The following is a 14,753-nucleotide window of genomic DNA, read 5'->3' on the forward strand; positions in this document are numbered from 1 at the left end:
TCTGAGAAGTTCTAAATCCAGTATTTTGCAATTCTCCAGCATATTTATGTTTATGATTTTACTGTTATAGCAAAACAATAATAGTAATTTTTCGTTCTGTGCAAAGATTGTCACCTTAAACAACAAAACGAGTGACTTTCAAATTTCAACATCGAAGTTTTTTATATTTTTTCCCTTTTAAATGTAGTTTAGGTCATGGAAAAAATTCACATTTATTCACACTCAGAAGTAATTCTATTTATAGTTAGTTAAATCTGCTTAATAAACTATGCTTGGAAATATTGGTTACAATTAATCAACTTTCTCCAAGAGAAGAGTGAATAAGGTTTTTATATAGGGTGAAATATTGTTTGCATAAGATTTGTAATCACTACTACTACGACAAACAAGTCTAAAGCCCATGTAAATGTACTCCATGGTGTTTCAGATGTCACACATCACGTTGAAGGCTGTATTCAGGCTTTATTACACTTAAAACCGTGTAACAACAGTCAGCTGATATTTCATTCAAGCAGCTTTCTTTCTTTTTTTTTTAACCAAGCAATTTTCATCCAGCTTCAAAAAAAAGGATCAGATTATACCTAGCACTTCAAGGCTCAATGTGGGTGTTATTAAGCCAATCATGGCACAGGGAAGCAGGAACAGTCTTGGATGCAGTTTGAATCTTTTTACCAGTATCTTAAACTCTTGTAATGTAAATCTTAAGATGGATAAAATTTGATAGCCCTAGTGCTTTGCTCCATAAAAACTATCTGTGCCAATACACACAATGTGTTAGAAGTGGTTGGGTTTTTTTATGGAGCAAAGCACTAGGGCTATAGGTGCCAATACACACAATGTGTTAGAATATGGTTGGGGGGGGGGGTAACCCTTCATGAGTTATGACCTATGTGGTTGTGCTCTTGCCTAATATGTATTAGGTTTTCACAAACAAGCTAAGTAAAAAATCCCTATTGTGACTTCACCAAATTTAACTAGGTTGCAGCATGGTGCAAAAAATAGGGGCTAGTAGTTTGAGTAAATAATGTCTATAGTATCTTCAGACTTATTTCCTTAGTTTTGTTTATGACCCGTATTTGCAGGTTTTTAAATTCTCAATTTTTTATTTATCTTTTGTTGTTGTTTATTTTAATGCTGAACTACATGGACAAAGGATTACTTGATATGGTACTAACTTTATACATTGTAATGATAATAAACATAGCTAGTAACTAATAATACTTGTAGATGGCTTGAATGGGTAATGAAGAAAACTTTAATACAAGTTTAACATAACAACAAATGTACAACGTTTGGACATTATCAGATACAAGAAGTTTACACTGACACAGATATGTATATACAGTATGGAACAAAGAGGTCACATGACCGGATACTGTTGCACCACTTAGAAGAACAAGACTATTAATACAGTCAACCAATTCCGTAAACTAAAAAGTAACCTTGTAAATAATGAGATCAAATTCATTTATAATCTGAAAAAAAGACACTAACATTAAAATTCTAAAAGCTTATAAAGGCAACACCACTGTCATCATGAACAACTCTGAATACATAGACAAAATGAATGGCATCCTTTCTGATAAGAAGTTCAAAGCCATTCCAAACAACCCAACAAACACACACACACAAAAAACAACTAAACAGAACTTTATTACAAATGAAAAAAGATAATTTAATTACTGATGATATATATTTTTATCTACATAAAACTAATTCATGCACACCACAACTCTATGGCATTCCTAAACCACACAAACAGAACTGGCCCTTATGACCTATACTGTCCACATATGATTCCTTCAACTACAATCTTCACAAATACATAGCCTGGGCTCTCACACCATATGTAACATTTGCAGGTTCATGTTTTAAAGATGCCGTCAATTTCAAATATATGCTAGACCAACTAAATTCAAAAGCCTTAATGTCTAGTTTTGATGTTGTGTCACTCTTCACCGAAGTCCCCGCCAATGAAGCTTGCAATATTGCACTCGACCTCTACATTAATGACCCCAACAAGTTAATGCACATCCCCAGCACACTTTTTGCTTCTCTCTCTTAGAATTTACAACAATTAAAACCAACTTCATTTTCAACAACAAACATTTCCTTCAAATAGATGGTTTAAGTATGGGCAGTCCTGTTTCACCTGTTCTTGCTAATATATTTATGACCCAGAAACATACATTCTGGGCTTCTTCCCCCACTATACTGGTACAGATATGTCGATGACACTTTTGCTGTTTTCACGTCTATAGAACACACACTAACTTTCTTTAAACACATAAATTCCATTCATCCCAACATCAAATTTACCATAGAACACAAAAACAATAAACAGTTATCTTTTCTTAACCTCAACATTATTAGATCAGACACACAGTTTAAAACCAAAATTCACAGTAAGAACACACACACACCAGCCTCTACATCCCCTGGAATTTTGCTCATGACACCACACAAAAAAAATCAATACACTCAAAAACCTCATAAACACAGCCACAAGACTCGGTTCAACGGACTACATAGATGAAGAAATCAACCACATAAAGCATTCCTTCATTCACACCAACAAATTTTCACCAGCTATTGTTGAAAAACTCTCCAACATTCCCCACAACAAAACTCAACTCACGAACAAAATTGATAGTAACAAACACAACAAAGAACATTACATTGCAGTTTACCTTTTCTCCCTGAAACCAGCTCAATAATTATCCAAAACTTGGACAAAACTAGCCATTAAACACAATATTAAAAACGTCAAATTCTCTCAAAAACCTGGCCCTAAATTAAAATCATTACTAAACAAAAATTATTTAGAATCACACAATACCAACATCATTTACAAAATAACATGCAATAACTGCCCAGAATTGTACATCGGAGAAACATGAAGAAAATTAGAAACCAGATTCACAGAACACAATAAAAACAGTCCCATGTTTTCCACCATTGCAACTCAAAAAAACCATGGTATGTATTAAAACAGTAATTTTAAACAAAGAACCAAACAAAATAAAATTAAAAATCAAGGAATCCATCGTAATTGAACAAAACAACCCTACTCTAAACCAACACCCTGAGTTGCCAAGATACCTCTTCTAAGTCGTGCAACAGTATCTGGTCATGTGACCTCTTTGTTCCATATTGCATATATAAACTACTTGTACCTGATGATGACAAAACGTTGTCGAAACATTGTATATTTGCTGTTATGTTAAACTTATATTAAAGTTTTCTTCATTACCCATTCAAGCCGCCTCCAAGCATTATTAGTCTCAAAGTGGATTCCTTGTTATTGAAATAGCTAGCTGGTATGATTTTCACTTCATACATAATATAGGGGTTGGCTTCCTAAAGACACTGATTCTATAGTGTACAAAACCTTGAGTATCCAAATGTTATAGTAATCTAATTTTCATCTATTATTGACTGGTAATTCCTATTTTTTCCTATATTTAAGCTTTTTAAAGGAACACCAGATATATGTAAGGAAGCTAACTTCAAGGAGTAATGTTAAGCAAAGAATAAATTAAACACAGGCAATAAAGGAAAACAGTAAAACAGAAGTGTAACTTGAAACATAAACTTTTTATTTGCACACTAAACTGTGCTTTGTTATATGATTGGCCAGGCTTCTTCTGGCTTCTGGGGTTAACGTGGCTGCTTTGGTTGACAAAAGAAAGAGCAATGAAGATCAAGATACCTGAATTATATACCTGAAAATAAGAAAACTTTAGATATTCCATAATTCCCACATTCCATACTTCAACCAATGTTATACACGCAGTCTTAAGCCAAGCCAGGTGTACGTGTGTCTGTGACGACTTTTGAGTAGACCATTTTTCAAGAACTTCGTACAGAAACACGTACTGTACTCGTTAATATGAAACCCAAGGACAAAGGTTGCAGTACCTAGCCTTTACCAGTATAAAAGAATTAACAAGTATTTGCAACATTCAGACACCTGTAGAAAAATATGACAAACACACCTGAATCAAGAAATATTCTAAACTAGTTGTGGAAGGATGGAATTCGTGACTATTTCAGTCATTACAGTGATTACTCTTTCAAACTGTAATGAGTAACTAATTTAAACTAAACTTTATATTGTGAAATACCGTTATTGAATAGTTTTTTTACTGAAGTAAACTTCATTTAATCTAATTTTTTATCAGGAATATATGGTTTGCTTGTAATCACATGTTAATCATAATTGACATCACCTAATAAAAATATTGTGAAGTTTAAGACATTTCCAGATTTAAATTGTAACTATTAGTTATAGGCTGATAATACAATAATCTCGTATGTTAATCATATGCAGTAGCAAAAAAATATTTAAGTATTTTCAAACTATACTAAGATCAGTTCTTAACAATGTTTCATAAGTTGTCTCGTAGTTCATTTCTAAGATCAATTTTATATTATTAGTTTACGTTTTACTAATTATCCAACTTGGAATTATTAAGTATGTGCATTCAGATCTGACTTTCTGTTCTTATAATGAAATGCTAGTAGCAGTAAGATGCCTAATTATGTCAGTTGTTTAACTGTGGCAGTGTTATAGATTTTTAAGCTTAACGTAAGAGACAAACCAACTAAGTCAGTGTAAATAACTAAGTGTTTTTCAGTTGAGTATAGACTCTTTGTTCCGGTTATATATATTTTTCTTTTTTTTTCAATTGAATCAACTCGGAACAAGATTTTTATTTTGTATATGTAGCTGTACTTTTCATAGTAAAAAATCAAGTGGAGCTTTTTCTAAATGATCACATAAAAAAAAAAAATGTAAACAACTTGCATTATTGCATTTTTTAAAATTGTTTTAATGGCTGATAGTAGGTCAACAGGCAAAGATTTTACTATAAAATTTGAATTTTTCACAGATTTATTTTTTTAGGTACACCTGAGCCGATAGAATGGCTAATGTCGAGCAGAGGGTCAATGGCCCTGCAAATGGCGAATTCAATGTGGACAACTATGATCCAGACGATCCCGAGTTTCAACGACAATTATGGAGACGACCAGACATTGAACAGGATATGAAGGAGATGGAAAGGAGGAAGAGAGTGGAGACTATCATGAATAGGCAATTACTTTATTACGTAAAATTAATTATAGACAAAAATTGTTTGTTAGATTTAAAAACCTATGAATATATAGTAAGAAAATAAATATGAATCATAACAGTTATTTATCTGCCAGACAGCTTACAAACAAACTCCAGCACTTAAAAAAAAAGAATCTGTAAAATAAAATAAAATATAAATAAATGAACTTAATTTAAAAGTATAAACGTGGTAATATTTTAGTTCCATACACAACTTCGTAGTACACATCCTACTAAAAAGTAAATAAACACCCCCCCAAGAATACAAATTGACCATCTTTCTAACATCTTATGTAAATCACCTTGGTTTATAAATACAGGTATAGCTTGGTGAAAAGCACAGAACACTCACAGCCAAGCTATGAAAGAAAGAGTCTAAGAATTAACCATATTTTCAAGATGGATGTTGGAGGATGGTCAAAACTATTGAGAAATTGCCAGGTCACTTGCAGTATCTTTGTTCACAGGTCCACTTTGCATAAGGTGACAGTGTAGTTCCAGTTACGTCAGCATGGTTTTGGTGCCCAAGATGAACAGAATGAACACTTTGTGATGTGAGGAAAGTTGTAGAGAATTACCCACATCAACTGGCCACTATTTCTGCTGGACAAGTGCAAATGTGTCCAAATACCATCAGAAGTTATCCTTATAGCATAGGCTACAATAGCCTTGTAGCTAGATGGAAGTCATTCCTCACTCCAAATGCTGTCATACCCTCCTGTATCTTGGGGCACTGTAATTATTTTCAGATGAGTTTGGTGACAGCTGATTGTGTGTGAAGGGACAGTCACTGCTGCTTGATACATCACAAGTCTCAAGCAAGACCTCCTGTTTGCATGATTTACCAGCTTATGAGACAAGGTAGTGTTTAATGCAAGAAGAAACTCCTGTTCATTATTCATCCTGACTTACAAACTGATGGCTTGAATGTCAGGACATTAACATTTATCTGTGATCAGGCCAGTCATAGATATGATTCATATCAAGCATGTGCAGTTGTCAGAATTTAAAAATAATATTATATATGTATATGGGTTCTGGTTGTTTTTTTTTGCCAGTTGTTGAAATAAATGGCTTTTACTTATTTGTTAATAGTATAAATGTATACTATGTTGTTGGGCTGAAGATTCTTCTACAGTAGGTGTCTGTGACTTGTTAGCAATAATTTCAATGATGAATAAACAGCACACATTTTTCTTGTTTTCAAGTATTAAAATATTCACTCACAAATATAAACTAATCACTAATATTTAAACCAAACAGTCTTTTATATCATGACACAAACCTCTCTTCAAGATAAAATATTTACAATATTTTATTTACTATATACAAAGTATGCTCCAACATTTGTAGTTCCTTTATCTGTTTCTCCTAACATAGGGTCTCTAGTAGGGCATCTCCTTAACAGGACTCCTCATCTTCATCTTGACCTTGTGTTGTCTGAGGCCTGTATTTCCTAATCTATCTGTATGCTGACACAGTAGATTTTGTTCTTTTTCGCTCTTCTTATCAGTGAGTTTGACACTCATGTTCACGTACTTGTATGTCTCAACTCTACACAGTGCCCTTAGGCTTAGTAGGTCCTTATATTCTAAGACAAAGTCACTGTCTTCTGGTTCTGCATCTATGATGGCCACACCTGCAACATCCATCTCTGTTTCAATAGCTGTGCCTATTAGGAAAAATACTTTTTCAACAGATTGGCATGGTAGATCTTGGTCTTCCCATTCACATTTACCTTGTAGTCCATTCTGTTGAGTACTTCCTGTACTTGAAAAGGCCCTTTCCATTGCAGGGTGAGTTTGTTGTAGTCTGTGGGTAGCAGAACTAAGACCTTTTGTCCAACTTTAAAATGTTGATCCTTGGTCTTCTAGTCATAAAAATGCTTCTAACTACCTTGAGCTCCATACAAATTCTGTCGAATGAGTTGACAGGTTTACTCCAGTCGGTTTATGAAGTCTAACACATACTGGTATGTGTTCCTTTACTTTTGACTCTTCTTTTCCCATCCATAGCTCTTTCAATATTTGCATCGGACAAGGTACCGTTCTTCCATACAGTAACTTGAAGGGTGAAAATCATGTGCTAGCTTGTGGGGCTTCTCGATAAGTGAATAATACTGCTTGTAAGTACCTGTCCCAGTCATGTGGTCTCTCTTGGCACATCTTCTTTAGCATACTCTTTAAAACTCCATTAACTCTCTCGCAAAGTTCATTACATTTAGGATTGTATGAGGTGGTAAAGAATTGCTGAGTACTGATGAGTCTGCACACTTCTTGCATCAGTAAACTGGGTCCCTCTGTCACCCAGGATTTCTCTTGGAAAGCCTACTTTGCAAAATATCTCCAGGAGGGCTTCTGCTACTCTCTCTGTCTCTATCTTTGGCAATGCCATTGCTTCTGGATAACATTTTGCATAGTTGATTAGTGTTAGAACATACTGGTTGTCCTTGTCAGACACAGGCGCTAGTGGCCCGATCAAGTCCACAGCTACTCTGCTGTATTGCTCTTCTATGAGAGACATCTTCTCCAATGGCACTTTGGCTTGTCAGACACAGGCGCTAGTGGCCCGATCAAGTCCACAGCTACTCTGCTGTATTGCTCTTCTATGAGAGACATCTTCTCCAATGGCACTTTGGCTACTTTCCCTCTAGGTATTGTCCTTTGGCAATTGTCACATGACTTGCAGAATCTACTTGCATCTCCAATTACTCCTGGCCAATGGAAATTACTGGTGATTCTGTCTGCAATTTTCCTTGTTCCTAGGTGTCCTCCCACAATTGACTCATACTATTTATATCTTTATTACATAGTCATCTGGCCACTTTCTATATTCTCGACACCAATTAGTTATTAACAAAACCTGTCTAATACTGTCTGTCTACTGCATCCCACTCGTCTCACGCTATTTATATCTTTGTTACATAGACATCTGGCCACTTTCTATATTCTTGACAGCAATTAGTTATTAACAAAACCTTCTACAACTATCTGCTTTTAACTCTTATTATAACAAAACTTAAAAATAATAAAATATTTACTCACAAATATAAATTAATCACTAATGTTTAAACCAAACAGTCTGTTATATTACGAAAGTGGTTCATCGTTGATCGTTTCCTGTGAAAGCTTCCCAAACAACCAACTTCTACAGGCACCCTTATGCAAAATCTTAGTCAGGAGTGGGGGGTGCAATTCCACAGTCTGAGATTTCAGATTTTGAATATATCATCAACAACTGTGGGCTAACTTAACAAAAATTTGTTGTCCACTTATTGTTCTGTTTCTTTACATCTCTCACATTCTAACAAATATTTCCAGGGATATTCTATATAAATGTGATCAAAATGTAGCTCATTTTATGTTTCTAAACTATGAGAAATAACAAGATATTTATGCATTTTTACATGAAAGACTTTGATTTCTTAAGTAAATTTTTTTCAAGTTTTTGATATCCTGCCCTTTTATTGTGATTATTATTATTTGGCTAATATCAAAACTTAACTGGATCTAATTATACTTGTGCATGATTTTTTTCAATGGTAGTTTTGAATATGAAATATGCTTGCCTTCCTATAGCCAGATGTTTCGAGAGGAACTAGAAAGAATAATAGATTCACAAATGAATGAAGGATATGGCTCTAGCAGCTTAACTGCTCTTCAGCAAGTTTCAGACCTTTTGCTCCCTCATGCTTCACGCATTTCCTCAGCTTTACGTACTTCACGTTGCCTTCTGCCTATTAATGACATCAGAGGAGTAGATGGATTGCGATATGCTAAGGGTGAGAAGATACTGCGATGCAAACTTGCCTCTGTGTATCGGTTAGTGGATCTTTATGGTTGGTCTGACTCTATCTACAATCATATAACGGTAAGAATTATTTGCTTTAGGGCTGTAAAAAAATATATATATATAGTACTGACTTACTTATTTTGATGATCTATAAAAAAAAAACATTTTATACTGTCAAATAACAATTGATCAATAATGATGTGTATTGATTTGAATATTTTAGAAATATTTCCATTTTATATGAAATGTTTGATTAACAATCACATAATGTCATTACCACTGAAAAACACAAAATGTGGCATTTAACATATATTTTTTATTTTGTAAAAGAATATATTGAATGAACTGTTAATCAATAAGCTTTGAACCCTGCCAGACTGAAGTAATTTTTTTGCACTTTTAACAAAGTTCTGCTAACTTAACAATGAATGGTTACTTTTGATGTGGGCTTGTTATTGTATGAAACCACAGGGATGAAATATAGGGTTATGTGTTATTTGTGAAGGGAATTATAATTGTTTTATGAATTAACTTTAATTTAAAATTAATATTAATTTTTTGAAAGCATAAATGAAAGCCACCATTTTTAAGCAATATATGATTAAGTAATAACATTGGCTTAATACTCATGGGAATGGATTTTTGATACTGTGAGTTACACAGTGGTAGTGAAATGCACACAATCAGCATGATGGATTTGCCTGTGGTAGCAGCATTATATATGTTAACTTAGTTCAGTTGTTCAAATGGGTCAAGTCATTCCAGATAAGTGAGCAAGATGCATTCCACTCACATGGTTCTGTATTTTTGGCTGAAAATTGAGAAAGAAACGAGAGCTTACAGGGTTCAGTAACAAACCTGTACTATGACAGGACCTGAAATTCAGAACATTGATGTTATGTATGTGTACTTACCTCTGATTGTGTAAAGCTTGTTATTGAAGTTTCTGTATTTAAATGTTTTGAGTTCTGAATTCCTGAGAATTTTTTAAACTGAGTAATATCCTTAATAAATGAATTATTTTAGGTTATTTTCCATGTAAAATATTAAGTCCTTTGTTTCTTATGCTTTCCTCATATATAATGAATTGTTTATATTATTTTTAGTTTATAATTTTTGAAAGAAAATGTTTTTTTTGTTCTGAAAAGAATGAAGAGTATGTGATGTTATTAGAATAAACTGTTAATTGTTACCATTTCAATTTTTTTCCATTTCAAAAAATATGAAATAACCAAGCAGTAATTACTAAGATTAAAGCTGATATTAAATTTATACTGTTTCTCTTAGCTCAATAATTTAAATGTGCTAAAAAGTAACACTTCTCTCTTATTAATATATTTTTTCATTTTACTATATTCTCTTAGTTATTTTGTTTCTGTTTATGTTAGGCTCGAGTGAGTCAGGACCAAGAACATTTCCTCCTAAATCCCTTTGGTCTTCAGTACCATGAAATCACAGCTTCTTCACTTTTGAAGGTTGACATGCAAGGAAATGTCATTGACTCCGGTTCTAGTAACTTCAACTTTAACCGGGCAGGTTTCATGCTTCACTCAGCCATTCATGCTGCTCGTCCAGACATCAGAGCTATAATCCACATCCACTATCCTCCTTGTGTTGCAGTATGTCCCTTTTATGTTATTTTAAAATATTACATTAAGGCTCTAATCCACATCACTATTCTTCTTGTGTTGTAATATGTCCCTTTTATGTTATGTTAAAATATTATATTATGGCTCTAATCCACATCACTATCTTTTTTATGTTGTGATATGCCCCTTCAGTGTTAATTGAAGTATTAAATTATGGATCTAATCCACATCACTATTTTTCTTGTGTTGTGATATGCCCCTTCAATGTTAAAATATTACATTAAGGCTATAATTGACATCACTATCTTTTTTGTGTTGTGATATACTCCTTCAGTGTTAAAGTGTTACATTAAGGCTATAATCCACACCACTATTTTCATTATGTTGCAGTAAGTCCTTTTTATGTTAAGTTAAAGTGTTACATTAAGGCTATAATCCACACCACTATCCTCCTTGTGTTGCAATATTTATGTCAAGTTACAGTATTATATTAAGACTAACTGACATCCATTATTCTCATTGTATAGTGTTAAGTTCCTTTTTATGCCAAAGTAATGTATTATTGGTTGTTATATTAACCCTCTTGCCACAAGCATCTTTTTGTGTGCATGTCACGAGGTTTTAGTGAGTTACATTCAAAATTTAATTAAACTACTATCTTATCATGGTATACTAATAAATATATATGAAATCATAGCCAATTATCAATATTTTAATAGCCTTTAAGTTGTATGTTCTTAATTTCAAAAGGCAATATTAAAAAGATCCTGAATTTCCCCCAGTATGAGAATATTTTGTAAAATACAGTTACATTTCAGTTATAATACATTATATATGTATATACATTATTATTATTTAAACTTACTTTTTTATTAAAACCTCGAACAGTAAAAAAAATGAAGTATAGCAAACAATTATATCTCTTAGTTATGAACTTTGTACTCATTTGCTGCTTTATGTAGATTGCTAAGCCTTATCAAATTTCACATGTGGAAGATATGAAACGAAATAATTTTTTTTAGGTTTTATATATATAAATTTTGAAATAACCAAAAATCACAAATTACTATATCAATTCTACAGGATTCTACTATGATTTATTAAGTGTAATAACTAAGCTGTATTTGGGTCTTAAAAAATATTCAATTTTGATCTCACTAATGTCTTACTTTACTGCTTGGAACATAGCATGAAAAGAGTTTGCCACGCATATACTTTGCAGATGCTGAGAAAACCACTAGAGGGACATTTTGAACTTTTGATAGGTTATACTCATGTCGTTGGGCAAAGTAGGAGTGCGTAAGCAGGTATTTTCAAAAATTGAACAGTTGGGTGGGTGGGGCCACCTTGATTGATTCAATAAATATATTAATATCTCAGAAAATAGAAAATATAGCAGGTTTTTTTTTTCCATTCTAGGTTGTTAACATTGGTAATTTGAGTATATAATTTGTAAGAAACCATAGACTTTGTAGTTGGACATCACAAACATATATTTTGAACCAGTGCTGCATTAAGCATACCACGTGACACACTAAAATCAATATATAGGATTTGTTTAATATTTACTCTTAAATTAAGAAATTAGCTAATGTATAATACTAAACTTTGAAATATAATTTACAGTTTTGATACCAAATGTATTGACATGCATTCATAAAATAATAGTTCAATAAAATTTTGAATGAGAGTCAAAACATGTGATGACATGGCCCTTGACCCATGACCTGTATCTGTAGGGTTAATGAAACACAGACTCATTCATTAACAATAAGAGTCTTTTGTTCATTGATTGACATGATTATTTTTAGGTCTCTGCAACGAAATGTGGACTTCTTCCTATAAGTCAAGAGGCAGCAATTATTGGTGATGTCAGTTATCATGACTACCAAGGTATTTTAGTGAATCCTGCAGAAAGAGAAACAATAGCGAGGAATTTGGGACCTATCAATAAGGTTTGCTTTTAATTTTTGTACTTACCTTACCTTTAAGATTTTAGTTTAACAAATTATGTAAATGATTTTGTCAAAATCTCAGTATTGTTCACAATGCAATTGTTTTAATTGAGACTGATTGCATCCCCCCTTCCATGACCATAAGACCTATTTCCCAGTTCCCAAAATTCACATGTAATCCTCTTGATTTCTGTGTTTTTCATGTAATTTTGTGATATGTGTCACAATGATCCAAACTTTTATTGTTACCTTATTTTTTTCTTTGTTTTCCACATGCCATAACCTTTAATTGTCATAGTGATGCCTTGATTTGCTGGCAGATGGTACAGGAGTTCAAGTATGGAAAAGAATGAAAATTGGTAAATATTTGAAAAGATGATTGGTGAGAGTAGCTTGTTTAGAGTAAAGATGACAATTTACATATCACTGATAATGAGCAAGACTGGAAATTACTGGAGAAATAAAATGGAAGTGGTAGTGGTCAGTACTGATTTTCTTGTTACTGCTGACTGTGTCTGTATAAAAGTGCTTCATGCTAAATTTCAGAATACAGAATTGCCCTTGTTGGTATTGTTTAACTTTTTGAAAATGATAACTTCACACAAAGTCGCATGCTTCATAGATGCATATATATACTTTAAACATTTAATAATAATGAAATATTGCAATGACTTTTTGTTTTTTCTGAAATGCTTGAAATGCATGTTAAGAACTATGAACATGTTGACCACTTGTAATTATTTGTATTCTCCTTTGTCATTGTTCTTTCAAGCTTCTTTTGAAGTTAAATAAAGTACACAGTTTTTGGAAAATGAGGTAATTTTTTAACTCCTTAAATGTTAAAAACCCATGAGCTAGGGATCTTGCTAGGGCCTTATAGGTCGGCTCCCAGACCCTCTACTCTAAAATTCTGAAACCCCTTCCTCCAGATAAAGTCCCCTGATCTGCAGCTGACTAGACTTTTATTTTTTGTTTACATGCATTTAGATTTTTTATGAGTTTCTGTTAAAAAAAAGCCAGAAAAATTACATAATTCGTAAATTAACAACTGAAACTGATTGTAAGGGTTTGAATGTTTTTTTGCAAGGTGATGTTCCTGAGAAATCATGGGATTGTTGTTTGTGGAGAGTCTCTTGAAGAAGCTGTTTTTCTGTTGCGCAATGTTGTTACAGCTTGTGAAACACAGGTAGGAAACATTTAATGGTAAAATGTTTTATATAATACTTTTCAATCTCCATTATTTTTATTAATTATATTGTATTTTGTAGATACATTGTTGGTATTAGAGACTGAAAAGGAAGCAATTTTTTTAAAGTTATCTTTACAATTAGTGGCATTCACTCGTTGATTAGGATTACATAGTTAGTCACATTTGGTTCTATGATCAAGGATGATGGATAAGAATGTTTTATATTAAATTCTGTATTTATCGGTTTGTTATTATTTAACCTGAGATATTACGTCATTGATATAATGTTTTTTGTATATTGAGTTTGAAATTCAGTACATTAAAGATGTGTAACGTGTATAAGTTAAGGTAGCTTTACTTGTAATAGTTCAGGTAAAATGACATTTTTTGTCTACACAAAATTGGTATACTACAGATTGTTACATTATCTGCATGTTAAACTACTGTTTTACTGCTACCTGCATATAATTTCTGTTACTAGTTTCTTTAAGAAAATTTTATAATTGGTTACTGGAGCTTCAGAATAGCATCCGATTTTTAACTAAACAGAGAGTAGGCTTGTATTCATTTAGTATTAATTATACCATATTGTTCTTGTGTTTTCACAAAACTTGCATTATGGTTGGCTTTTGACCAGTGAGCTATACGTTTCAGACTAGTAAACAGTGGTCATTCAGTGCTAGCATCTAAACAACTTGGTGCTTCCTAAGATTTGGGTGCAGTTCTTCTATATGGACACACATACAACAAAACTTGGTGTGTCCTAAAATTTGGGTGCAGTTCTTCTATATGGACACACATACAACAAAACTTGGTGTGTCCTAAGATGTGGGTGCAGTTCTTCTATATGGACACACATACAACAAAACTTGGTGTGTCCTAAGATTTGGGTGCAGTTCTTCTATATGGACACACATACAACAAAACTTGGTGTGTCCTAAGATTTGGGTGCAGTTCTTCTATATGGACACACATACAACAAAACTTGGTGTGTCCTAAGATTTGGGTGCAGTTCTTCTATATGGACACACATACAACAAAACTTGGTGTGTCCTAAGATTTGGGTGCAGTTCTTCTATATGGACACACACATACAACAAATAAAATAT

General features: G+C 32.9%; 1 protein-coding gene across 12 annotated transcripts in view; it reads left to right on the forward strand.

Moving 5' to 3' along the window:
* The first annotated feature begins 4,890 nt into the window (after positions 1–4,890).
* Positions 4,891–14,753, forward strand: part of LOC106470275 (protein hu-li tai shao-like) — a 48,496-nt gene continuing 38,633 nt past the window's right edge. For all 12 annotated transcript variants that reach the window (XM_022398874.1, XM_022398877.1, XM_013930819.2 and 9 more), the window contains exons 1-5: positions 4,891–5,098; positions 8,698–8,989; positions 10,300–10,530; positions 12,312–12,455; positions 13,543–13,641. In XM_022398874.1, coding sequence (XP_022254582.1) covers positions 4,929–5,098; positions 8,698–8,989; positions 10,300–10,530; positions 12,312–12,455; positions 13,543–13,641 — 936 coding nt within the window. In that variant the 5' untranslated portion in view covers positions 4,891–4,928. The remainder of the gene's footprint in view (positions 5,099–8,697; positions 8,990–10,299; positions 10,531–12,311; positions 12,456–13,542; positions 13,642–14,753) is intronic.

Source organism: Limulus polyphemus, unplaced genomic scaffold, assembly GCF_000517525.1.
Source record: "Limulus polyphemus unplaced genomic scaffold, Limulus_polyphemus-2.1.2 Scaffold3918, whole genome shotgun sequence".
Taxonomy (NCBI): domain Eukaryota; kingdom Metazoa; phylum Arthropoda; class Merostomata; order Xiphosura; family Limulidae; genus Limulus; species Limulus polyphemus.